Here is a 25,801-nt window from a genome sequence, read left to right as displayed (position 1 = left end):
ATACATACAAGTTTCCTTGTTATATGCCAGACTTTAAATAGATGTTGTGTATTATAAAGGAATTACATGGAAGCTTCAAGCATCACACTATTCTTGGAATCTTGCTCTACAGTTAACAATGTTGAATTATAATACTTGCATGTAGTTGGTAAAAGTCTTGTCAGCCTGATTTATCAGAGTTTTGAATGATATAGTAGATGCCAACCCTATTACATGCAGATGTGTATGTTTATTGTTATTGTTCCTGATAGCTCAGTTACATGAAGTTGCTCTAAATTAATCACCGGCCCGGATAGCACCGTTGGTAGAGCGTCCGCTTCGGGACCGGTAGATCCAGGATCAATCCTTGATCGAGTCACACCTAAGACTTTAAAAGAGGAAGTTGTAACTTCCTCTCTTGGCGTTCAGCATGAAGGGGATAGTGCAACGACTGGTTGACCCGTATCAGTATAATGGCTCGGGCGGGGCGGCTTACTTGCCTTCGGTAAGTCGTCTCAGTGAAGCAGCACTAAATAAAAGAGCGGTGGAAATCCGTCCTGCAACAAGGAGGCACATTACACGTTTCCTTCGTCGTCATATGACTGAAAAATTGTTGAGTACGACGTTAAACCCCAAGCACTCACTCACTCTAAATTAATCAGATTAGTGGCTATTTAGTCTTCCATTTAGGTACACATGTTTAAGCTGGCTAATTTATTGTACAACTTGGTATTTACAGTTTGTATTAAAGTATTTGCTGTTCAAACAGTTTATTTGACCACAATTTGGCTTTATCTTGGGTTTTCACCAGGCAGGCTGTCAGATTGGCTCATCCCACTATTGTACATATACTAGCTCCTTCACCAGTTTGGGTTTGTGGTCTGAATAATCAGATCCTCCAGTAAACTGGAAGTGAAATGTGTTCTGTTAGTGCCATTAACAAAACCGCATTTGTAATAATTAGAAGTAAATAAATGAATTTGGTTTGTGATATTAAAGCATTAAAGCAATGTATTTTCTTGCATCATTCATCCACACTTGGCCGCTCAGCACTAAGAGATTAGAGCAAGGAAACAGGACTGGTTGGCTCAGTGTCAGTATAATGTAACTGGGTGGGGTGTCATGTCTGGTGTCTTCAGCATGGTACTTCACTGGCTGCACCACTTTGGCCACATGGACTAGCCCTGCCGCAAGAAGACACAGTATATGTACAGACGCCTAATTTGTCGCCTTCGTATGACTGAAAAGTCGTTAATATTTATATAATTGACTGAAAGTACAATTTAAAACCCTAGTCATACATGCATATATGTACATGCATGGTTCATCTCATCAGGTTTAAGTTATCAATAACTCTTTAATAGAAGAAGGTATTTATACACATACACCATGTACGCTAAATTTCAGTGACTGACCTAGCTAAGCTTCACTGTGGGAGTTTGTCAGTAAAAGCATTGGGTGCTTTATTAATTCTTTAAAGGATAGATATGCTTTATGAACCACATTTAATTAATTCTGGATTAATTCTGTCATTGGCTACATGTACATCATTAGGTCACACAAGGCCTTGGTCATCCAATGCCATTCTTGGACAGAGAAGTTTCTAGATTCCCATACTTGTATTTTTTCTTAGGGACTTGCAAGTAGGTGGCAATAAGCAGAACTTTACTCTTGTTTGGTCTTGCATGAAGTTTACAGCGCCAGCTTGTTCAAAGCTGTTATAAGATGTAGTACCAGATTTAACTTTAAGCTGTGTTTTTACTTTTGTACTTGGCCCAGAAATAATTGTGAAATAGTATATTAAATATTTACTAAATGTGCACTCTTATACTCTGATTTGAACAGGTGCATTGGAGGCTAAATTTTGCTAAAATCTTAAATATAAAATATGACTTAATACCAGTATAAGTTAATACAGTTTCGAATACCTGGGCTCTGTAGACTACTATACATGCACCATCCACCTATATGTATAAAGGGTAGTGACTATCTCAAGCACTCTGGTTTTTTCCAGCTATGAAACTGACTGCTATCCTAAAAGTAAACAATTCTTGAGTATGCATGGTGTTATTAAACAACTATCAAATAAATAAACAAATAAATATGAATTCTTTTCATGCTTTAATATTCAAGATACATTATTCAGCTGTGACAAAGTTGGCAGTGGCTCTAAAGGTGTTTGCTTTTCACTCGCCTGACACCTGAGATGCAGGTCTAAACCTGGCTTTGTACAGGGAATTAGTGGATAAGCAGATGACGCTTCACAGGTTCATTCAGAAGACCATTTGTATTCCATTATTGATACGGTATGCATATTTGTTTTGTCACATGTAGGAAAGTTCATCACTAACTTGCCAGAGGTCATTGGATTATGCTGGGCACTCCAGTTTACTCGACCCGTAAAATTAGCTGCAGAGGTATAGGTGTAAAATTCTTGAGTGTGTGAGACATTAAGACAGCAATGGAAATGAATAAATTGTTGTTTGTTTGTTTCAGGGAGGAGGATGATAGTGAAGGCCATATATGATTACGAGGCACGCTCAGATGATGATTTGTCGTTTAAGAAAGGAGACCGCATGGAAGTCATCGGAGACAGGTACAATTTTTTTTAGTGCTATGGTAAAAGATTTAGGCCTACCACTTTCAGTGTATATGTCGAATTTTAAGGAGAATCCGTGCACAAATATATATCTTAAATATTCAGTTGAATGTACACTGTACTTGGATTTTTCGAGGAACTTCTTTTTTGTTAGGTTAATGCTTTACCATTTTCAATGTTTTACTTGTATATGAATGTATAGTGTACATGTACTTGGAATTTCAAGGAGCTTAGCAATTTTTTTTGTTAGGACTCGGAATGGTTAATGCTGTACCATTTTCAATGTTTTACTTGTATATGAATGTATAATGTACATGTACTTGGAATTTCAAGGAAGTTAGCAATTTTTTTTGTTAGGACTTGGAATAATTAATGATGTACCATTTTCAATGTTTTATATCAATGTATGTTGATTTTTACACTGATTTTAAGCAGAATCTGCATGTATTCAACAGGTATGCAATGTTTATCGGATGTAATTTACAGGTGCATTTGTAAGCATTTCTTGGCAAGACTTATTTATTATTATGAATTTAAAGCAAAGATAATTGACATGTAATTTCAGTGAGAACTGTGATTGGTGGTTGGCTCATCACAAGAGGACATTGGAAGAGGGTTACATTCCAAGTAACTATGTGGTAATAGACGATGACTCTCCAATGGCCCAAGAGTAAGTGAAGAGATAATGAATGTACAATATAAGTATATAGACAATATACCTGATCTCTTCACCTAAATACCTGCCTAAAAAATAAGGACATGGGGAAAAAAATGAAAATTTTGTTATTATATGTTTTATAATTGCTATCAGTCTGATTAAAAAAATAAACAAAAAAAGAATGTTTTGTTCATCTAATTACATGTGTATGGGGGTGAATGGCATTATGGGTGAATGAAAACCAAGCTACCCCAAGGAAAAGAAAGTGCCCTTAGTCAGTGTAGAATTAAAATGAAGTAAGGAGAACATCTAGTACACATAGTAAACTGGTAGATTTAACCTTGTATTTCTTGAGGGTTACCACTGTTACATTGAACAGATTTTCCTCTGTGTAAAATTTGCCATTTCAGAATTAAGTCAAAATTTCTATACAATACTTAGTTTTTGGAAAGTACCGAAAGTTGAAATTTGGACACGTTTATCTTAAGATCACATTGATGAGGTGGACAAAATTTCAATTTCCTAAACCCCAAGATAAGTTTTAACATCATACTTGATATTTTGACTTTGTGGAATCAGTCTCGTGTGAGAACAAAAAAGCACTTCTGAGAACTAAAAGCCACTTCTGAGAACTGAAAGCCAATTTTGAGAACTGAAAGTCATATTTGGTTGCCACCTTTATACTTTATATCCTGATGTGCATGTATTACAATACACAATGTTTTTGTTTTATTTTGTGACACTTCAGTCTGAGCCCTGTCAGTCCAGTATGTCATTTCCTTGTTATCAGTTGACTGTAATTTACAGTATCTCATCCCTGTAAAACACTGAGATAAACAATACAACAACATGTGGTTGAGCTACATAATACTCATGTATAATCATGCACTTTGTAATTTAGTTTACATATTACGTGTATTTTTTTATAAACTGAGACTCATGATCTTTTATAAAACTTTGTCATTCTGCATATATACATTGTATGTGACTGTTAATAAAAGGTCGTGGTGTTCTTTGGTATCCCACCTTAATGCTGACCGCTGTCGCATAAGTGAAATATTCTTGAGTATGGCGTAAAACACAAATCAGATAAAGAAATAAATATTTTTTGGTATTATGTTAACTGTGAAATAAATAAAATAAAGATGGTGATATGGCAGTGTTCAGTACGCCCACATTTCGGCAGCTATTAGTACCTGTAAAACCCAGTATTATGAAGTATAAATGTCCAAGGATCTTTGCCAGGAAGACCCCTGGATCGTCCTTGGATCATCTATGGTTGAGGCCTGAAGTTATTGCAAATCTTCAACCTTTTCAACCACTAAATCACTTTTTTCCAGTGAAATTTATGCTTACAATTATTATAAATATGATGCTAAAATATTTTTTGTGTGTCACTGAAGATGGCAGCTTCATAAAACTGTGTTAATTATTTCTGGACATTTAGAATGTTTCAAAATATTGGTTGCAAACGTAGTTGACAAGGTTGAAAAATTAGGCTGTGTTAGTTCCTTATATGATATGATATGATATGAACTAAAGAAGGTCCGAGGACAATCGAGGTGGTTAGCAGTGCTTTCTAGAACAAAGCTTGGATAGTCCTGAAACTCTGAAAGCAGGTAGTGGAAGCTGGATTGCGGTCATATGTTCTGTACAAGACGTGCATGTATATTGATGGTCTTTTTCTACCCTGTGTAGATGGTGGTTTGTCGCAGACAGAAAAGAGGCAGATAAAACGTTATTGCTGGCTGGAAATCCACGAGGGACTTTCTTAGTGCGTGAAAGTACAGGTAGGCATGAAGCCTTGAAAAAGCACATAGATTTGCACAATTCTAGACAGAGTGCTCCTACCATTGGACATAACATTCGTGTAAAGATTACATTTAAACCTACGTTTATTAAGAATCAGTATTATTTGATGTGTAGATATTTACTTTATATAATGCATATATGTGCATGTTCAAGACTGTTGCCATTTTACTCACCCCAGCATGCTTTACTCCCGCAGACACAGTGGAGAAAACTCTTGTCTAAATCACACAGGAGTCAGTAGAAAACTCTGTGTGCCACAGTTCTCAGAATATCGTCCATTTTTTTCATCTTTCTATACCATCCCATGTTGTCTTTCACCTCATCATGAGCTTGCTGTGGCCGCATGCAAGGGAAATCCCCAGATATCTACGGTCTCAAATACAAAGTGTTGCATTGTCCATAGATACTTAGAGATATAAAGGGAGATAACTTTTATGTTACCTACAGAAAGAGTCCTGGGTCAGCTCACACATAAGACCTTAAAAGAGGAAGTCCTTACTTCCTCACTTGGCGTTCAGCATGAAGCGGATAGTGCAACAACTGGTTGACCCGTATCAGTATAAAGGCATCTCAGTGAAGTGGACCTAGATAAAAGAGCGGTAAAAATCCGTCCTGCAACAAGGAGGCACATTACATGCACTCAAAGGATTCCTTTGTCATCATAGGACTGAAAAATTGTTGAGTACTGCGCTAAACCCTAATCACTCACTCTCTCAAATCCAGCTACAGATGGTTCATAACCAGGTCTTTATATTTGTCTGGAATCTGGTGGCTGCTTTAAGTTGGCTAATGTGTCATCCTCATTTACCTGATGAGATTCGTAAAGCTGTCACATGAAGTGATAAATTTCTGATGTTTTTTTTTTTCAACCCAAGTCACCAAAATGGTGGTGATTGGCATTATGAGTGGATCAAAACCATGCCCATGTACCTGATGAAATTCAGTGGTTTCCCCTAGACTCTTGAAGCTGTCACATGAAGTGATAAATTTCTGATGCGTTTTTAGACCCCATCAGAAGAAATGAATATAAATACTGGTAGCCTCTTCTGCTTGCCTTCTCTACCTATATACCACTGAGCCCACAGAAGTAGATGTTGACTGAGTCTGATGGCCTGTGGGCCCACAGAAATAGATGTTGACTGAGTCTGATGGCCTGTGGGCCCACAGAAATGGATGTTGACTGTCTGATGGCCTCTGAGCCTAGTTTCTTCTCCTGTTGAACTGTACTAAACATTTATGTGCCCTTTGACTCACATATTGTGTGATGTGTGTGGCTGTAATAGTAAAACGTCATAATACCTCGGGACATAAATGTAAAACCAATTGTATTAAGACTTCAGCAGCGTTCAGAGGAAATTGCCAGTGAGCTAAAACGTTGAGTTGTTGTTTCAGATAAAGCCTCCTACGCCTTGTCTGTGCGAGACTTTGATGAGGTCAAGAAGGAATACTGCGTAAAACATTACCGTGTTCGTAAACTGGATAACGGAGGCTGCTGGATCAGTCCCCGGAGAACCTTCACCAGCTTAATCGAGCTCATCGATCATTACTCAGGTGAGAGGAGCATTAAACCATGATGTGGATGATATTAAACAGGAGAAATAATTAGGTGACACAGGAGAAATACTGACATTACACTGAAGAAGTAGTGACGTTTCACAGAAGAAATAGTGACATTACACAGAAGAAATAGTGACATTACACTGAAGAAATAATGAGGTGACACAGGAGAAATAGTGACATTGCACAGAGGAAATAGTGACATTACACAGAAAAAATGAGGTTACACAGGAAAACCAGTGGCATTACACTGAAAAAAATGATGAGATTACACAGGAGAAATACTGACATTACACTGATGAAATAGTGATGTTTCCAGAAGAAAAGTGACGTTACATGGAAGAAATAATGAGGTGACACAGGAGAAATAGTGTCATTACACTGAAGAAATAGTGACGTTGCACAGAAGAAATAGTGACATTAAACAGAAGAAATAATGAGGTTACACAGGAAAAATAGTGACATTACACTGAAGAAATAGTGACGTTGCACAGAAGAAACAGTGACATTACACATGAAATAATGAGGATACACAGGAGGAATAGTGATATTACACAGAAGAAATAAGGAGGTTACACAGAAGCGACATGACACAGGGGATGTTGAATAAATAGGAGTTACAGTTAAAATACAGTTACACAGGAGAAATAATGAGGCTAAAGAAGAAAGAAAGATGTCACACGTGACAAATGCATCCAGTAAGGTTTTCAAGTAAAATAATGCAAATTTAGGAAGTTCTGCCTGAAACCTGCGGATGGTGGTTTGTTTTCTCCAGGCTCTGCCCCGTTTCCTCCCACCACAATGCTGGCCACTGTTGTATAATTGAAATGTTCTTGATTATGGCATAAAACACTAATGAAATAAATGTAATATGAAAAATAATCAGTTTGAACATCTCAAAGGATGGGTTAATTTACATGTGCCAAATAATGGGTTTACAGATAATACCTGGATATTTTCTGTTTTTGAACTCCAAACAGGCTCTGCAGATGGGCTGTGTTGCCGTTTGACTCAGGCATGTCCAAAATCTCGTCCAGTTGTCCAGTTCAGAGAGATGGAGGTGAACAGAGACGCCATTAAACTGGTCAAACGTCTTGGTAATGGTCATTTTGGAGAGGTGTGGGCAGGTGGGTAGTGGACCAGCTGTGGATTAGTTTTCTATTGAATCAAATACAACAGACTAAATAGGGGATTTCAGTTTATAATCCATCAGATGCACGTAACATGTCATCATCATCAGTATGTACATTGACATTTCAGTTTATAATCCATCAGATGCACGTAACATGTCATCATCATCAGTATGTATGTTGACATTTCAGTTTATAATCCATCAGATGCACGTAACATGTCATCATCATCAGTATGTATGTTGACATACATGAAATCTTGTAACATGAGAACTGTGTTTTATTTAAGGCAATAAACGTTGGTACATATAGATGTTAGTATTAAAAGTGAGCATAAATTATGATGGAGCTTGATCATTATTCTAGCTGATTCAGCTGGCTTTGTATATGTAAATTGATCGACAGAGTCCCTTAACCAATGAAAGAGATGTTTCGAATTCAGCTCTTTTGACTGCGGGTTGTCTTCATGACATGAGGGTTGTAATTCACTTGGTGAAATTGTTGATCTTTCTCAGGAATCTGCCTGGTTTCCTCCACCTACTTGTAGCAAGGCATGGTAGATCACCACAGTATATTGTATACTACAGGCCCAGGCGGCTTTCCCACACTGTTTAATCATGTATGAGTGAAATATTCTTGATTTGTAAAAATAAAATTGATAAATAAACGAATGAATTGTACATGTTCTATAAATGTCATGAACAAGTATCCTTGTTGAATAATCTGCCTGATTAAGCAACCCACTAGATTTACCTCCTAACAGGAAAAAAAAAAAAAAGAGTGTCATATTATCAGGGGAGCTAACTGCTAAATTAGTAACTTGGTTAGTCTGTGTATGAACAAGCTACTTGTGAGAGAAGTGAGCTTAATATGTTGAACTATAGCCACTTTAGCAGTTACTACATGGAATTACTGTATGACTACTGTGTGATATCAAGTTCCACATTGTTAAAGTATTTACAAAAAATAACTCAAACAAAAATTATGGCTTTTTGAAAAATGAATATTTTGCCCCCAAAAATTAAAAAATTGGCATGTTCAGTTTTATTGTTTTTAATTACCTTAGTATTTTATACATATTTCCTGTCAAAGAGTGGGAAAATTTTGGACCTTATGTCAACTGTTATCTGAGTGGCATCAGTTAATGACCAAGGTGTAGAAGCTTTGTTTGCACATTTACATTTCGAGAAATTAAAACAAAGTGTGTTTCAGGAAAATGTTGTGGAACTTAATTGACATTAATTAATTGGCATTTATAGAAAAAACAAACGCACCTATTAGAAATGCTTGACATTATTGACTCCATGTTGCAGCTACTTGCCCAGAGATATTACTTAGCGACCACGATTATGATAAGGCATTTTTGCGCTGTGGGATCTGTGTCAAAGAGCTTACCCTTCTCAAACTTAAATACTCAGGTAGTGCCAGTGTTGTGACTTGATGAGAGCCTAGTGCATGATTGTTGTAATATGTGTACGTGTCAAATCGTTTGGTGGTTTTTAAACATCAGTTTGTGTGCTCTTATCCTTTGAATAAGTGCCATGATGTTATTTTCCTCTACATATGGGTAGATTGTTTATATATTTACATTATATATTATAAACTGTACTTTTCACTTTTTGTTAATTATTTGAGCAGGTGCCTGATATTTTTTCTTGTACATGTAGGTGGACTGTATTTTTTTATCATGTACTGCTGTTTTATATCTATTCTTTGTTCTTTATTTTGACTAGCATGAAATGTTTATTTCTAGTGTGGTATTTATTGGATTTTATTTCAGTCAGTGCAATAAATTTGTTAATATTGTCTCTAATTTTTATTTTATTTTGGGGCTTTTGTGCTTTGCGATATCATTTGCAATCTTTTCCTTTTCCTAAATAATTTATCACATTTACTTGGACATTTACATGAGTTGTCATTTGACATTCATTGGACAGTGCTTTTATGCATATATAGTTTATTCATTTACTTTCTGCATTATCTTCTTGCAATGATTGTTGCATAATTTGAGAAACATTTTGTTTTTTTGAATAGATATTGTACTTGATACATTTAAAACTTTGTAAAATACATAGATCATAAGTTTGTTCTTCTAATTTTTAAGTTTTGTTTCCATTTTTGTTTGATATATGGTAAAGTTTCAAACATTAATTCAAACTTATATGACTGAATTCTTCAACAAATTATCTGAAAAAATATTTTTTTTCATTTTCATAATCTTGATTTTTTAATCTATGTACATGTATCAAGACTTTTTATAAATTTTAGGTTTTCTTTTAATAAACATAAGTAAAAGCATGACCCAAAAAATTGAACACCAAAAAAAATCCTAAAATGATCATACACTTCCTTATACTTTCTAGGAAAATGGAAAAATTCAGTTGATGTCGCTGTGAAAACGTTAAAGCAGGACACGATGTCAACAGAATCCTTTTTAGAGGAGGCCAAGATTATGCACCGGCTCCGTCACAACAAGTTAGTCCAGCTGCTGGCCGTGTGTACGAAGACAGAACCGATCTGGATCATCACCGAATTGATGACAAAAGGGGCGTTACTGGAGTACCTGCGAGAGGATGAAGGAAAGACGCTGCGTGTGCCACAGCTCGTTGATATGATGTCACAGGTTCGTGTGTGCCCTAAATGACATAAACATTTGACCACAAAAGACCATTTTTTGGAGGCAAATAAATGTCATGAGGTATTACCTCTGGCAATACAATTTACCTACTCCCAGTAGAGTGTCATCCTACCCTCCAAATACCTTTCTAAAATTAATGGAACTTCCAGAGTCTGGAAAAATGAGCAACTATGCATTTATGAACTTTTAGGTAATTTAAGGTAGTTACAGTTACGTGCTAAAGGTCGGTCTCTTACCCAAGGAACTGATTTAGGGTAGTTACAGTTACGTGCTAAAGGTCAGTCTCTTACCCAAGGAACTGGTTTAGGGTAGTTACAGTTACTTGCTAAAGGTCAGTCTCTTACCCAAGGAACTGATTTAGGGTAGTTGCAGTTACTTGCTAAAGGTCAGTCTCTTACCCATGGAACTGATTTAGGGTAGTTACAGTTACGTGCTAAAGGTCAATCTCTTACCCAAGGAAATGATTTAGGGTAGTTACAGTTACGTGCTAAAGGTCAATCTCTTACCCAAGGAAATGGTTTAGGGTAGTTACAGTTATGTGCTAAAGGTCAATCTCTTACCCAAGGAAATGATTTAGGGTAGTTACAGTTACACGCTAAAGGTCGGTCTCTCACCCAAGGAATAGATTTAGGGTAGTTACAGTTACGTGCTAAAGGTCGGTCTCTTACCTAAGGAACTGATTTAGGGTAGTTACAGTTACATGCTAAAGGTCGGTCTCTCACCCAAGGAAATGATTTAGGGTAGTTACAGTTACGTGCTAAAGGTCAATCTCTTACCCAAGGAAATGATTTAGGGTAGTTACAGTTATGTGCTAAAGGTCGGTCTCTTACCCAAGGAAATGATTTAGGGTAGTTACAGTTACGTGCTAAAGGTCAATCTCTTACCCAAGGAACAGATTTAGGGTAGTTACAGTTACGCGCTAAAGGTCGGTCTCTTACCCAAGGAACTGATTTAGGGTAGTTACAGTTACACGCTGAAGGTCGGTCTCTCACCCAAGGAACTATGGTTTCCTGCACCCATAAAACTGGACACAGTGTTATAACAGAAAAATTCTTCAGAATGTGCTAAACAACATTGAATTAAATAAATGTTTTGTGAAAGGTGATTATTTTGACAAAAAATGGGATATGCTGTCTCTTGAAATAATTATGCAATTCAATTCAGTCAGCAGAATGTGTGATTTGCATTTTTTATGGCACCTGGCTACCTTAAAGGACTGCCTGCTTACCTCCATGCACAAACTAGATCACCATTTTACAGCCCGCAAAATTAGTGGCAGCGTTCAGCAATGCCGTCGTAAAAGCTGACCTGAGCTGAACTCAAGATGGCAACTTCTTGCTGTTGCAGTTTGACAGGAGCCAGTTAGGCCGCAATGATATGAATACATCAATAGGTAAAACAGAAAAAGAAAATTCAGTTTAATGTGCATGATCTGTCCCAGATAGAGTGGTGATACCAATTAACGTACAGCTACCAGGGTCGATAGATGTATAGGCCTACCAACGAAACAGTGGGTTTTAGATCCTCATACACTCATCTGCGTGCTATCCGGTTCGTCACTAATTCTTAAACCAGCACAGGTTATGTTCTTGTTCAAATAAACATTTTATTAATATTTCTTTAAGATGGTTTTTATGGTATATGCCTGTGAAGATGGAAAAATCGCAAACAGTTAAATATTTACCAATGCGGCAGGGCTGTAATATATCAACATGAGTCGTGCTCATCACAACAGAAATCTATGCACACGGCCCCAAAAGCCTCCTCGTTTCTTGTCTTGTCATTGACTGATGTCGTGGCAAAACTCTTCAGGTTTGGAGGCCTCATTCATAAATCTAAAGTAATAGCTATGTAAGGTAAACTGGGCAGTAGTGTATGTCTGTATGGCTTTATACTGATAAGGTTGAAATATTCACTCCAGTTTTTTTTTAGCGGGAAAACAATGTGTATTAATTTGAGTTGTGATTTGTTCTGTAACAGAGCAAGTGTGATGGGAGACTGATTTGTGGAATTATGCAATTCTCTGTTGTGTCCTTTGTTGCTTGATAATGGTTAAAAAAAATGGTTGACAAATGGAAACTGGACACTGTAATTGGGTAGGATGTGGACGGAAATGGCGATGCAATAAGACTTTACTGTAACTGTGCAGGGAAATTTACGGAGTAAATGAACTACTTTTATTTGGTGTCTTAAGCATTTTTAAAAACACCGCAATTTATTGCCATCGCAAAGTTTTGCAAATTTGAAGGCTGATTTTATAAATAGTCTTACTTATACAGTCAGATTTTCCACTTTCTCATACTGGTCAAATACAAGTGCAGATAAAACTAGACTGTCCAATCTTTATAAATTTGTAACCAGAAAATGTACAAATTATTAATAGATCATACTAACTTCTGTATGTACATGTATCTTCAACCAATTGGCCAATTTCAGGGTGTCATAAAAAGTATCACTTTATCAGTCTACACAGAAAAATGCCCTCAGAATACGCATGAATGAACATGCGAAAAAGTTGAGGAATAACAGTACTCCAACTTTCAGTATGACACAATGTATCACATTTTTTTTGTGGGCAATGGAAATCATTCTTAGTTTTTTTTTTCAAAATCTTTTTTACTCCTCATTGTAACAACCTTTTTGATACCAAGAAAAGGATAATATTTTTAATATTGTGTTTTGAATTGTTCTGAAGTACTGCACTTCTATAAAGACAGAGTGTACATGTTGCTCTTTTTTGATTTGTAGGTCGCCTGTGGTATGGAATATTTAGAGACTCAGAATTTTGTCCATCGAGACCTTAGAGCGGCAAACATTTTAGTAGGAGAAAACAATGATGTGAAAGTTGCCGATTTTGGACTGGCAAGACTGATCAAGGATGACGTTTACGAGGCTTCAGAGAGTAAGTCAAAGATAAGAGACACTTTTTTTTCAGGTTTTCATCATGGTTATGTGCTAGTGACATGTACCTTTAAAAGACAAGACAACAATAAATATAATGTTAGTTTTTTCTGAAGAGGGGAGGAAACATACCCAATCGACTACAGCCATCTTAGTCTTGTCGTGCATGGTGACTTTATAAATCAGCTTTTAGGCTGGAATTCTTACAAGGCCATGGGATATACCATGGTAAAGAAACTGGAAATACAGTAGTGCTTTACTTTTAGCTCACGGTCATTTGGCTTAAAGGCAAAGCACAGCTCGGATGACATCAGTGAAAACCGCTTAGAAAACAGTCTTAGAAAACCGTCATATCCTAATGCGGTCACTGTCAGTTCATGCTCCAGCTCATGCTGGCTTCCTCTCCAGCCATACATGGGAAGGTCTGCAGCAACCTGCAGATAGTCTGCCCGGTTTTCTCCTATTATAATGCTGGCTGCCGTAGCACCATCATATAAGTGAAATATTCTCGAGTCAAACAAACAAATTATTGTGTGTGATTTTGCTTACTTTGATCTGTTATATCTAGGTTATACAACATCACAAAAATAAAACTTTATGCTTTGTAAACATTATGTGAGATACATGTATTACACATTTGGTCTAGTGTGGTTTTGTGTTTAATTATTATACTTGGTGTATAATATCAGTCATCAGCTTAATGTACATGGCATACCTGTTAAAACTTGCTTCCTCTCCAGCCATATGTGGGAAGGTCTGTCAGCAACCCGCAAATGGTTGTGGGTTTCCCCCGGGCTCTGCTCAGTTTCCACCCTCCATCATGTCAGTAATGCTGGTCGCCGCCACATAAGTGAAATATTCTTGATTACAGCGTAAAACACCTGTAAAGTAAATAAATTAGGACTTGCAACCATGATAATTAAATTATGTTCCTTATCATATTTGACATCATGCTTTCAGCTGCCAAATTCCCCATCAAGTGGACAGCACCTGAGGCTGCTTTTCATCGTATGTTCAGTGTCAAGTCGGATGTGTGGTCGTACGGTGTGCTGTTGTATGAAATCATCACATTTGGCAGAGTCCCATATCCAGGTGTGTATCCAACTCCATAAGTGTTTATATAGTCGGGCCTGTACATCTGAATTCAGCCAGGGAATTTGTAGATTACTTAGCCCTCGCTGTTTGTGGGGCCCTGGTGACAATATAAAGCAATTGACAGTGCTTGTGGGCCCTGTTGACGATATAAAGCAATTGACAGTGCTTGTGGGGCCCTGGTGACGGTATAAAGCATTTGACAGTGTGTGGGGCCCTGGTGACGATATAAAACATTTGACAGTGCTAGTGGGGCCCTGTTGACGATGTAAAACAATTGACAGTGCTTGTGGGGACCAGGTGACGATATAAAGCATTTGAGAGTGCTTGTGGGGCCCTAGTGATGGTATAAAGCATTTGAAAGTGCTTGTGGGGCCCTGGTAACAATATATAAAGAATTTGACAGTGCTTGTGGGGCCCTGGTGATGATATAAAGCATTTGACAGTGCTTGTGGGGCCCTGGTGACGATAGATAAAGCATTTGACAGTGCTTTTGTTGCTAATTATGTAGTGTAGCATTCATGGAAGATCACTTGTGTTCCACCAGTGTGGTGCATATATTTGTAGGTCACGTATGAGAAAGTTTGTTAGTAACTTGCCAAAGGTCAGTGATTTTATTCGTGAGCGCTTCAGTCTCCACCACCCATAAAACTGATCATCATTGTATAATTTGAAAATTCATGGGAGTATGTTGTTTAGCAACAATCAGATAAATGTAACTGTAACAATACTATCAATTCCTCAACCTTTTGGCACATTGGCAAAGTGTTCATTCAAGCATATTCTGAAGGCATTATTCTGTGTAGACTGATAAAATTGTATTTGTTATGAAGCCTGAAAAGTGGCAAATCCAACAAATGTAGTTCTTTTACATGCCAAAAGGTTGAGGAATTCAGGTAAATCAGTGTACAACTGTGTTATTTATTTGTTTATTTATTTGATTATTTATTTGATTGGTGTGTTACGCCGTACTCATGAGTATTTCGCTTATACGACAACGGCCATCATTATGGTTGGGGGAAACCCGAGCAGATCCCGAGGGAAACCCACAAACATCAGCAGGTTGCTGGCAGACTTTCCCACTTACGGTCGGGAGGAAGACAGCATGAGCTGGACTTGAACTCACAGCAACCGCATTAGTGAGAGGCTCCCGGGTCATTACGTTGCGCTAGCATTGTGCAACCAACTGAGCCACTGAAGCCCCTACAACTGTTTTAAAGTACATTTGTGCTGTGCAAGGCTTGTGACAAGACTGGGATTTGATATTTTCAGGCATGGGAGGCAATGAGGTCCTAAAGAGGCTAGAGCAGGGGTACAGAATGGAGAAACCAAAAGGTAGACTGACCTGTCCAGATGCACTCTACGAAGTGATGCTCAAGTGCTGGGATAAGAGTCCCGAGAGCAGGCCCACTTTCTCTTTCCTCTACTCATTCTTCGATGACTACTTTGTTGCTGCAGAAAGCACCTACAGGGACGTTGACAACCAGTGATAATGTTGCATTATTGCAAGCCGTTTGCAGAGATGGTCAAAAAGTTTGTTACGGACAGTCGACCTTTGCAACTTTGACTGGCATATCTGTGACATCTAGATGTACATGTACATGCCCAGCCAAAATGTAGCTGCCTATCAAACAACTGTTGACACAATGCAATAATGCCAACAGACCTACGTGTTCAAGTAGCAACAAATTGCAATGGTGTGGCCACAAATTGCTACCACAGATTGAGGAGGAGGAGGATCGCAATTTTGTCTCTGGAAGCAAAGCCTTGTCTGAGATGAGTGATTTACCTCAAGTGCTGAATTTGTATTTTGAGAAACTTTGAGTGAATTACATTTAATAATAGCACTATTTGCCAGTTCAATTGATGCATAATTTATGGTGCAAGGAGATGAAAAAATGGCAGGTACATGGATGTCCTCTGGATTAAACAAACTTCATGTTTTAAAGAATGCCGCATCATTTTAAATAAGGAGAATATCTGTATTTTCTTGAGGAAAAAAAAAACAATTTTGGTAGACAAACTACAATTTTGAGATAACTTTTTTTTTCTTGTTGCATGTAATTGGTATTGAAGTTACATATGTTGATGCTGAAGTTTATTTGGAGCGTCCCATTTTTGGATGGACCTACTGTATACATGTACAGCTAGAACTGAAATGCCTTATGCTACAATAATAGCTAGAAAAGAATCAGTCGATCTGAAATTTTGACAGTGTCAATAAGTACTGGGCATTTTGATAAAACTGTCGCACATTATGACATGTTCACTTGTCATACAAAAAAAAAAGACAGTACAGACAAAATTGTCATTTTGTTTCCTTTAATATGTCAGGAACTGTTACTTATACATGTGTAATTTGAGCAGTGAATTTGGGAAGAATGTACCAGTTCTGAACAATATTTTGTTGCGATTGATCAAACTTTTGTCTTCTCAAGAAGTACCGGTAATTTTTGATATTTTGGTTTCAAGTTAAGATGTGGTTAATTTTATGACACCAAATTTTTTGATAGTGTAAATTGTGTTTTCTGATTTACTGAATTTTCAGAACTCGTCATATATTTGTATGTTTATTTCAACACCAGGAACACTGAAGGGTAACAAACACATGGGCAATAATATGACAAGCTGTCTTTACATGTTAACTAACTTCTCACGCCACATGCGAGTGCTGAATAAGCTATCCCAACACTATGTACATAATCGACAAATTGTTCAGGTGATCTCTCTGTTACTTGGGACCATCTTTGTTGTTCGATTTTTTTTGTTTTTTTTTTCTAAAACAAAATTTTAACACTTTCACTTTTTTAATGTTGTGGGACACAGAAGACATTCCCTCCAGGCCTTCTTTGTGCCTGGCTCCTAAACAAACGCAACAAATGAACTATTGTTAAGGGAAATAACCCTGTTGACAATGTGTAACTTGTGGACAGGCTGCTGGTAAATAACACCACTTTGTTAAATGTTTCTGTAATACTGTACAAGCTAAATGACCATACCGTAATAACAATGAATATGCATGTGCAGATTATGAAAGCCATTCCAAACATCGCTGCCAGAACTGAAATGTTTTCCCTGAACGCGAATAATGTCTTAGCTCTGAAACCTGTATTGTTGCTAGAAAATTCTTTGGTTGACTGTTCACGTGTCTGAAAGTATTTTTTTATGAAAATGATATTCAGAAGAAGGTAATTAGGCTATGGTATGGTAAATTTGATGTGTAAAATAATTTTACATCACCAGAAATTTATCACCGGCTGCTGCAAAAACAGTTCAGTTAAAACATTAGGTAATGCTGAGCTGTTTCAATCTGAGTTTACTTTTTTGAAATTTGAGAGAGAGAAAATGTCAATATGACAAATATCATATGTATAAAATATGTATATTGTAGCTTATGTTTAGTTTACATAAGAATAGATTTTTTTTCTTCATGATAAATTGTTGTGAGTTTAGGATTTAACTAGAAAAATTTGTGATGCATGGGAGTACGAACAGAGGAGGTGAATCTGAAGCCATTTTGCTACTGTATTTCTGGAGAGGGTGATTGTGAGGTGAAATTTGTATATACTTGTAAAATGGTTGGGTGACATTGAAATGGACTTTTCCTTTTACCTTGTAACCTATCACCTCCACTCAGTATTCAGGTGTTAAACCTATATGTGATACGACTTCCCTACCAACCATCTCTTCTCTGTGATGCTTAGAACGCTTAGCCAATGGCCACTCCCAGCACAGCCGCAGTAACAGTGTACAGTGAGAGATACCTCTTTATTCTCATGAACACAGGCCCAGCAAACAATGAGAGAGCCCTTTGTTCTCTTGAGTACAGGCCCATTGATGATGAAGAGTTAGAGAGAGCTTTTGTTCATTAACAGTGAACAGTGTCTGTGAGAAAGCTCTGTTCTTATGAGTACAGAAACAGTAGACAGTGAGAGAACTCTGTTCTCATAAGAACAAGCACAGTTAACAGTGAGAGAGCATGCTTTTGTTCTCATGAGTATGGACATTTCTAACAGTGAGAGAGAGCTCTTAGTTCTTGCGAGTACAGTAACGATGAACAGAAAGAGAGAACTCTGTTCTCATGAGTACAGGTATAGTTAGAGCTCTTTGTTCTCATGAGTACAGGCATAGGGCTTTTTGTTCTCATGAGCATAGGCACAGTAAATGGTGAGTGATATAGAGACAGCTCTCTTTTCTCCTGAGTGCGGTATGGATGAGCAGTGAGAGCTGTTTGCTGTCATGAGTACAGTAATGAACCGCGAGAAGGAGCTCCATGTAGCTAGTAATATATCATCTTTAAGGTTGAACATTGAGAGTATGGTGTAAATCACAACGACTGAAGGATTTTGATCATTTATTTTTTTGCCAACTGTACATAGCCAAAATAATGCCAGTGGAATACTACATATTTCATAACACAAATATGAACCATAGCTTTTTCTTTTTTTTTTTTTTTGTGACACCAGTTTTACATACTGTAGTCCAGGCCTGCCATCTGCTTTTCCATGCATCTGTAGTTTATGTAATTCACATTATTTCAGATTTGCCCATAATACAGTATGGACATTTTTAACTGACTTACACACACTTGCAGTTTGATTTTCATTTTTTTTTTTCATAACTATTTTTGGTCTTTATTAGCATATTTAGAGCATCAGTGTGGTGCTTATCTCATTAGGTGTGTAATTGCAGCTTTGTTGTAATTCGGGAACAAATGTGCTGGCGTACAAATTATTTTATTACGCATGATACTTTTAGTACATGAGCATTTAATATTACAGTGCTCTGTGGGATAAAGTTTCTTTCATATACCCTGATTGTTCTTACTTTTGGGACGTGATCTGCTCTTTGCAACCAGTATACATGTAATTGTAGCAGCAATATTTAGTTGTTGTTTATTTGGACAAGGTTTATAGTCCATCTCGTGAATAACATATTCAGAGAAATGTGATTCTTTGCTTTTAGCACTACTAATACTAAAAGTTAGAAGAAGTAGGGCACATCTTTGCGCATCTTGAATGTTTCCATAACACTCTTTCTGCTTGTGCGTTGCTATGTAATAACCAACAAGGAACCCATTTTAACTATATTTTAACTGTATTACATGTACAAACAATATTGTGTGCAAATATGATCTTTTTATCAGCAAATATTTTTAGCTGTTTCAATCTTTTGTTTATGTAGATAACTGATAGGTAAAAAAAAAAAGTAGAAACAGGTCCATGAATCTGCAGGCTTTGTTTATATGTAAGTACCTGTAGGCATATTATATTTTGGAGTAAATCATTTGTGCTTACATTGTAATTTGTTTATTGTGCAAATTTTACAAATGCATAGTCTTAATCTTCACTGTTTCCGAACAGGGGACAATGAATAGTTTCCAGTAAATAGTTCTACAATTCATGTACATTCCATTTTGTTATCTGTTTTCCTGTTTTTTTTTTTTTTTTGGTGCTTATATGTGTAGTAAGTCCTTTAATCTTACTCTTTTTCAGACCATTTAATCAAATTTTGCATTCCTTCTATTGTTAAATTTCATGTAGAATTTTAGATCTTGAGTTTAAATTTTATAATTGATTATAATTTTAATTGCCGCTTTAGTTGGAGGTGCTTTGTAAAAGTTTTTTTTCCAGTGTGGCTGTTTCTTGTATCTTTTGATCTGTTTGTGATAAAAGATTCCCACCAGGAGCAGAGTTTAGATATGGTTTGCAATGAAGAACTGTCATCTGTGGAAAAGAAATAAAACAGGCAACAGTTACATTTTAGAAATGAATTTTTTAAAAAGATGATGACCTATTGTGAGCTGGACAACTGAATTCTTGGGAAATGGTAAATCAGTTCATGAAAAATGTCAACCAAAAAAAAGAAAAAATGCCTCATTTTTAAAGAGTATCTTGTCCTTAATAGTTTGCCATTTAGTGTTAGATTTCCTGATGTTCCCTCGCTTTTTGTCTGAGGAGTACAGTATTTCAAAGTTTTTGAAAGTTTCTTGACTGAACTAAGATATTTTTTGAAATCACATCTGCAGTTTGAAAACCTAGTGGAATGAAGACAGAATTTTTAAGGTTTCTGCCCTGGTTCCAAAGTCTTCGGATTGTTGGAGTAGCACGGAGACTGGTGACTTGAAATTTGTAATTTGTGAACTCTGACAAATCTGTTTAAGTAGTTTTATGTTTGACTATATTGCAGCCACATTGTTTTGAGAAAACAAAAAAATCTTCACAATTTGCCTTTTGATTCAGTGTTTTGAAGTAACCAACCACAGTTGTATTGTTTGAGGGAAAGATATGACTTTTTACAATTTTGTGGCAAACAAATTGAAGTTGGATAGAATTATTTCGCTTGTCTAGACCGAGAGAAAACTGCAATGGTCAGAATTGAAATGAAGAGGAAGAAATTGAGAGTGGAATACAGGGGTGAAAATGTGACGGATATCATTGTGGATTGGATTATCTGTACGAGAGTTAAACGTTGATTAATTTATATTGGTTTGCTTATCTGAGATTTCTGTCATCTTGGGAAATTATTTGCAGACATTGTTGTTTATAAAAACCAGCCTCCAGATCAAAATAGGAACTCAGAAAGGCATAGGTTAAGTCAGAGATTGTCAAGAGGTCGCAGTGTTTGTGGTTATTTGAAATGTGTACAGAAAAATGTTTGAACTGAACACACTCTTTGACACTGGATGCTCTTAAGGATCAGAGGATGTGTACACGTCAAACACAGATGAAATGGCGCTGTCGGGTTAAGTTGGGATTTGAAATAAATTGTCAAGATTTGTTTTATGCAAAAAAAAAAAAACAAGACATGAATTTTGATGAAATATATACAGCACCTGATTTAAGTTGTTTTTGTAAGTCTGTTTTCTTCCAAATTACATAAATCGGGCCTTAGGCAGACTTTGTGATATCACTCACTTCCAGTGTTCTCTGCAATAGAATGTGGTACATTGCGCTTGTTAGGATGCTTATGTGGTCCAGTATGAATTTCGATGGAGCTCACTGGTACCTAATTCCACCTGTATGAGGTACTGGTTGAGCCCCATCTGGGAATGGAAATATGTGAAGGGTATTTCAGTGACAGTCCGTGCAGAGGTGAATGGCTTTCTCAGGGCTTTCTTCCACCCATGCATGAAACTTGCATGACTCTTATAAGTGAATATTCTTTTGCAAATTAATCATACCAAAGCACAAAAGAATGGTCGAGTGGTAAAGGCTAGAGTTCAAGCCTACGACTTTAACATTGGCAGTCTCGATACAACATGTAAAAATATGGCAAGGCGTTCAGCCTTCTGGAGTTGGTCATACACTGTACCGTTATACTGCATTATAAAGGCATCACCGTGATGTCGATAAACGGACAATCTGCTACAATTACCCTAATTCCTCAACCTTTTCGGATGTGAAAGAGTAATTTTCAGTGCAATTTATGCACATTTTTAAGGTAATGGTTGGATTGCCATTTCAGGGCTTTTGCATAGAATAACGTCTTCAGATTATGCTTAAATAAACACCCTGCAAACGTGCGAAAATGTTGAAGAATCACAGAAGTTATCGTCATGATATAACCGAAACGAAGTTGAAAGTGACGTAAACCCTCAGTTTCTGAGTATAACTGCCAGACTAGTGCCGAAATGTCGCTTAGAGTAAGCCCAAAATTTGTTAAAGATATATAAACAGTATATTGTTATTAGGTGTGTTTTACGTAATATCGTCTATACAAACGACAGTTAGTCAAAAGAAATCACACAAAGAATTAATCAGTTAATTAAAAGTATGTTGTCTGGGTGAATCTAGAATGCATTCAAGAAATTGCAGCAGATCTTAAATATAACACACTCATTCTGTGAATTCAACATAAAGATTCTTTTAGATAATTATAGATATTATGTTGAATATGATGTTACAGTAACAGAATACATTCTAGCATCACCCAGACAACAGACTTACTGTTAAAATTAACAGATTAATGCATGCACAGGGTGTCATGTCTGGTGTCCCGGCTTGGTACTTAAGTAACAGGAGCACTTTTATGGCACGGATACGCCCTGCCACAATAAGACACAGTATATGTACACACACCCGAAGGCTTCTCGTTATCATATGACCGAAACATTGTTGCGTTTGATGGATGTTCCCATCCAGATACGTCAATCACGCGTCTTTGATTACAAGCATGATACTAACGGTATGTACATTGTATACATAAATCATGTCAGACTATTACATCTAGACTACAAGTCACAGAAGCAAACATTGCTCATCACGATGGGTACTCTGATTTGATTTACGCAGGTCAAATCTGCAGACCCTGGGTCGCACATCATTGTGATTAAGTCGGCGTTTTTGTGCTACCTTATTATCGCCACGATTTGACTAAAGTATTTCCAGTGCCCCGTCAGACTCACTATCGTGCATGCACGGGTGAAAAAAAATAATGCCTCAAAACAAAGGACAAGGGTTAAGCAACCCACTGTAGTTACCAGTAGGCTACTTTATGCCCGACAAATCTATGTACTGCTGTATCATGCGACACAATATACCCAAATAATGTATCACAAGTATGTTTATGCTAGACGACTGTAAATGTAATCAGTCTTATCACGGTGCTTTTGGGTGCATCGTCCGTCCCGGCGGCGACCAGGATTCATTAAAGAATCCTGTCAAATACTGGAATTTCTAGATTTCCCGCCTCTCACTGTTTAATCTTCAGTACGGCGTGAAACACCACTCAAATCAAATCAAAATCTCACTGTTAGCAAGGCCTCGTTGACAATAAGCTGTCTTCGACATTCGTATGGCCATTTTCGTAGTCCTATCGTTCGCGGGAGACCACTTGTCTTTCACTGATATGGTGTGCATATCTGTACGCCACTTGTGGAAAAGACCATAGGACCTTGCCAAACGTCGCTCGTTTGGTACAGTCAGGTTTCCTCCACTCATAAAACTGACCGCTATCGTATAAGTGAAATATCTTGAATGTGCTGTCCAACAAAAATGAAATAAATTGACAAGCTGTGGCAAATTCGCCCAGACAAGGGAATATATGAAGAAGTGCTTGGTCAGCTGAAGAGTGTCGTATCTGGCGTTGTCGACATGACGTTTCGGTGAGCTAGCACCGACCATGTTCTATGAGACAAAGTCGAAATATTATGAAAATCGCGTTGAAAGCCCAAGAAAACAAGGAGAGAAAGATAACCATGTTATCCTAAAAAAAGTAAAGACTAGTTTTCGATCTTATCATGGCACAGAAATAACCCAGTTTAATTTGCACCACGAATAACCAACGACCAAATATTATCTCTCGATAACTCCCCACATTAGCTCAAGCTGGTTTGGAAGCCTCTACATTCATTCTTAGACAGCCTTACTGGAGGACCTTTGTATAAACTCTGCGAACCCTCGTCGACCGTGTATCAGGTGGGGTATACATACATCTTTTCTTGTTTGAATAAGTACAGCACGATCACTGAGTATATAACATTCAGTTGAAACCTTATCTACAGTGAGTCAGTCATATACTTTGTATATACCGGTAGTTCACTTGACCTACTTCGTGGTTTTAAATCATTAAACCGCTGTGTAATGTATCACTCCGTCTCTAAGCTACGGAAACCTAGAAGGGACAATCAAGCAAATTTGAAAAATTCCAACGCAAAAAGACCATTTTTTCCCTATCATTTGTTACTATTACGGAGATTTTTACCATTTTCTTACTTCAGGCAGAAAGAATAGTTGTACACGTGGTTGTTATCCCTGCATATAAGAAGAAAATATAGCTATTTCTTTTTGAAGTAAATTTTTTGTTGAACGTGCCTTCCACGATTCCCTAGCGTCTCTAAACCTTTCATCTCTGATTCATTTGTACACCATTCACTGTGAGCTATGACCCTATACCCAAGTCTCTCTTTGAGCTTTTGTATGCATGTGGAAAAAGGTTATAATTTCTTGTGCAATATATTCTCACCCATGCAGCCAGCTTTTATTTCGTCGTGGATTTGATACCATTACATTTTTACATCAGCGTATTAGTGGAGTTTCATGGGAAAGGATCACGTAGAAGCCATTATTGACAACTCCTATATACATTTTTCGGAATTTGTTTCCGTGTATAATTATTTCGTTTTATTTCATCCTATATTCTCGATACCAGTTAATACTCTAATACTGCTGTTTTGTAGTGGATATATGTTGGTGCAAGGAATGGTTGATTAAATGACTGATTGCGTTTTACGCCATACTCTAGAATAGTTCACTCTAGACGGCCCTCTGATTAAGTAGTGCTTGCATGTATACATCATTGAATAAGGAACCAAATATTCGACTGTATGGGTTGGCTAGGAGGTATAGTTTAAATAGGGGGTGTTGTTTAATCTATCAGTGATAGAACGAGGAGCCTTTGGAACATTGAATAGCTGTGAATAATACTATCATCTGCTTTTAATTGTTACCGAACATGATTTATAAGAGACTCTTTCATGCAGATTTCGGGAAGATAGTTTCGTAATAAATCTGACCTTGATAACAGGAAATGATGCAAAGTCACAATTATATTTTTCTTCAAGCAATGACTCTCCCAAGGCGGTTTTCTTGCCAGCTCACCCTGACAAGTTACTGCAATCTCTTGCCCAACATGTACGTTTTGTGACAAGGGCAGCCGTTCTCAGCTCCCTGTTCATAAATGTTCGATCCAAAATGCACACTGAAACCACACTGACAATCGAGAGCTTATAGGTTTTTTGGCGTGACAGCCAATTATCAGGTGACGCTTCCAGCGTTAGGGATTGGCCTAGCTCAGGAGGGCTTTCCGTCAATGCCATATATCCCCAATGCCGAATTTAACTTCTCGCCTTTCAAAACTTTATAGAATTTTTTTACATATTTTTCTGTGATAACTGTGTCCTATATCCCTTTTTCTAATGTATATATAGTGGCAGACTTCATGTTATCTTTAACAGAATAATCTGCTGCAACAGCAGAATATATCCTAGCATCACTCAGCTACAGACTTTCTGTTAAAATTAACATATTATTTTTTTGAGTGTAGTCTTTTAACTGTTCCTTCTCGCTTTTCCGATTACGATTTGTGGGTAAAGGCCTTAGTATGGCAAGAGAACAGTGGTCAATAGTTCTTGGGCCGGAGGGACAACTGCGCGGGAAAATATACCCAGTAATATATTTGTGTTTTAGAAAAACTGGATTTTATTATTACTTTTTTTTTCTTTCTTTCTTTTTCAGGCCCTGCTCAAGAGTAGGTGGCCAAACCACAGTCCTTTGGCATGTTACTGACGAACTTTCCCACATGCATGTGGCGTACAGACATGCACACCGCATTAGTGGAAGACAAATGGTTTTCCACGAAGTTTAGACTGCGTAAACGGCCTCATGAGGTGTCGTCCGCTGCTCATTGTCATCTTTTAATTTAATTTAATTCTT

The 25,801-nt window shown here is 37.2% G+C and overlaps 1 protein-coding gene across 1 annotated transcript in view; it reads left to right on the top strand.

The window, feature by feature from the left end:
- LOC135471825 (tyrosine-protein kinase SRK2-like) overlaps window positions 1-21,204 on the top strand; it is a 39,512-nt gene extending 18,308 nt beyond the window's left edge. The window contains exons 3-11 of the mRNA XM_064751193.1: window positions 2,476-2,575; window positions 3,144-3,248; window positions 4,935-5,026; window positions 6,441-6,599; window positions 7,586-7,732; window positions 10,099-10,358; window positions 13,122-13,275; window positions 14,235-14,366; window positions 15,639-21,204. Coding sequence (XP_064607263.1) covers window positions 2,476-2,575; window positions 3,144-3,248; window positions 4,935-5,026; window positions 6,441-6,599; window positions 7,586-7,732; window positions 10,099-10,358; window positions 13,122-13,275; window positions 14,235-14,366; window positions 15,639-15,856 — 1,367 coding nt within the window. The 3' untranslated portion in view covers window positions 15,857-21,204. The remainder of the gene's footprint in view (window positions 1-2,475; window positions 2,576-3,143; window positions 3,249-4,934; window positions 5,027-6,440; window positions 6,600-7,585; window positions 7,733-10,098; window positions 10,359-13,121; window positions 13,276-14,234; window positions 14,367-15,638) is intronic.
- The last annotated feature ends 4,597 nt before the right edge of the window (window positions 21,205-25,801 follow it).

Source organism: Liolophura sinensis, chromosome 7 (genome assembly GCF_032854445.1).
Source record: "Liolophura sinensis isolate JHLJ2023 chromosome 7, CUHK_Ljap_v2, whole genome shotgun sequence".
Classification (NCBI taxonomy): domain Eukaryota; kingdom Metazoa; phylum Mollusca; class Polyplacophora; order Chitonida; family Chitonidae; genus Liolophura; species Liolophura sinensis.
This window is presented reverse-complemented; position numbering and strand designations above follow the sequence as displayed.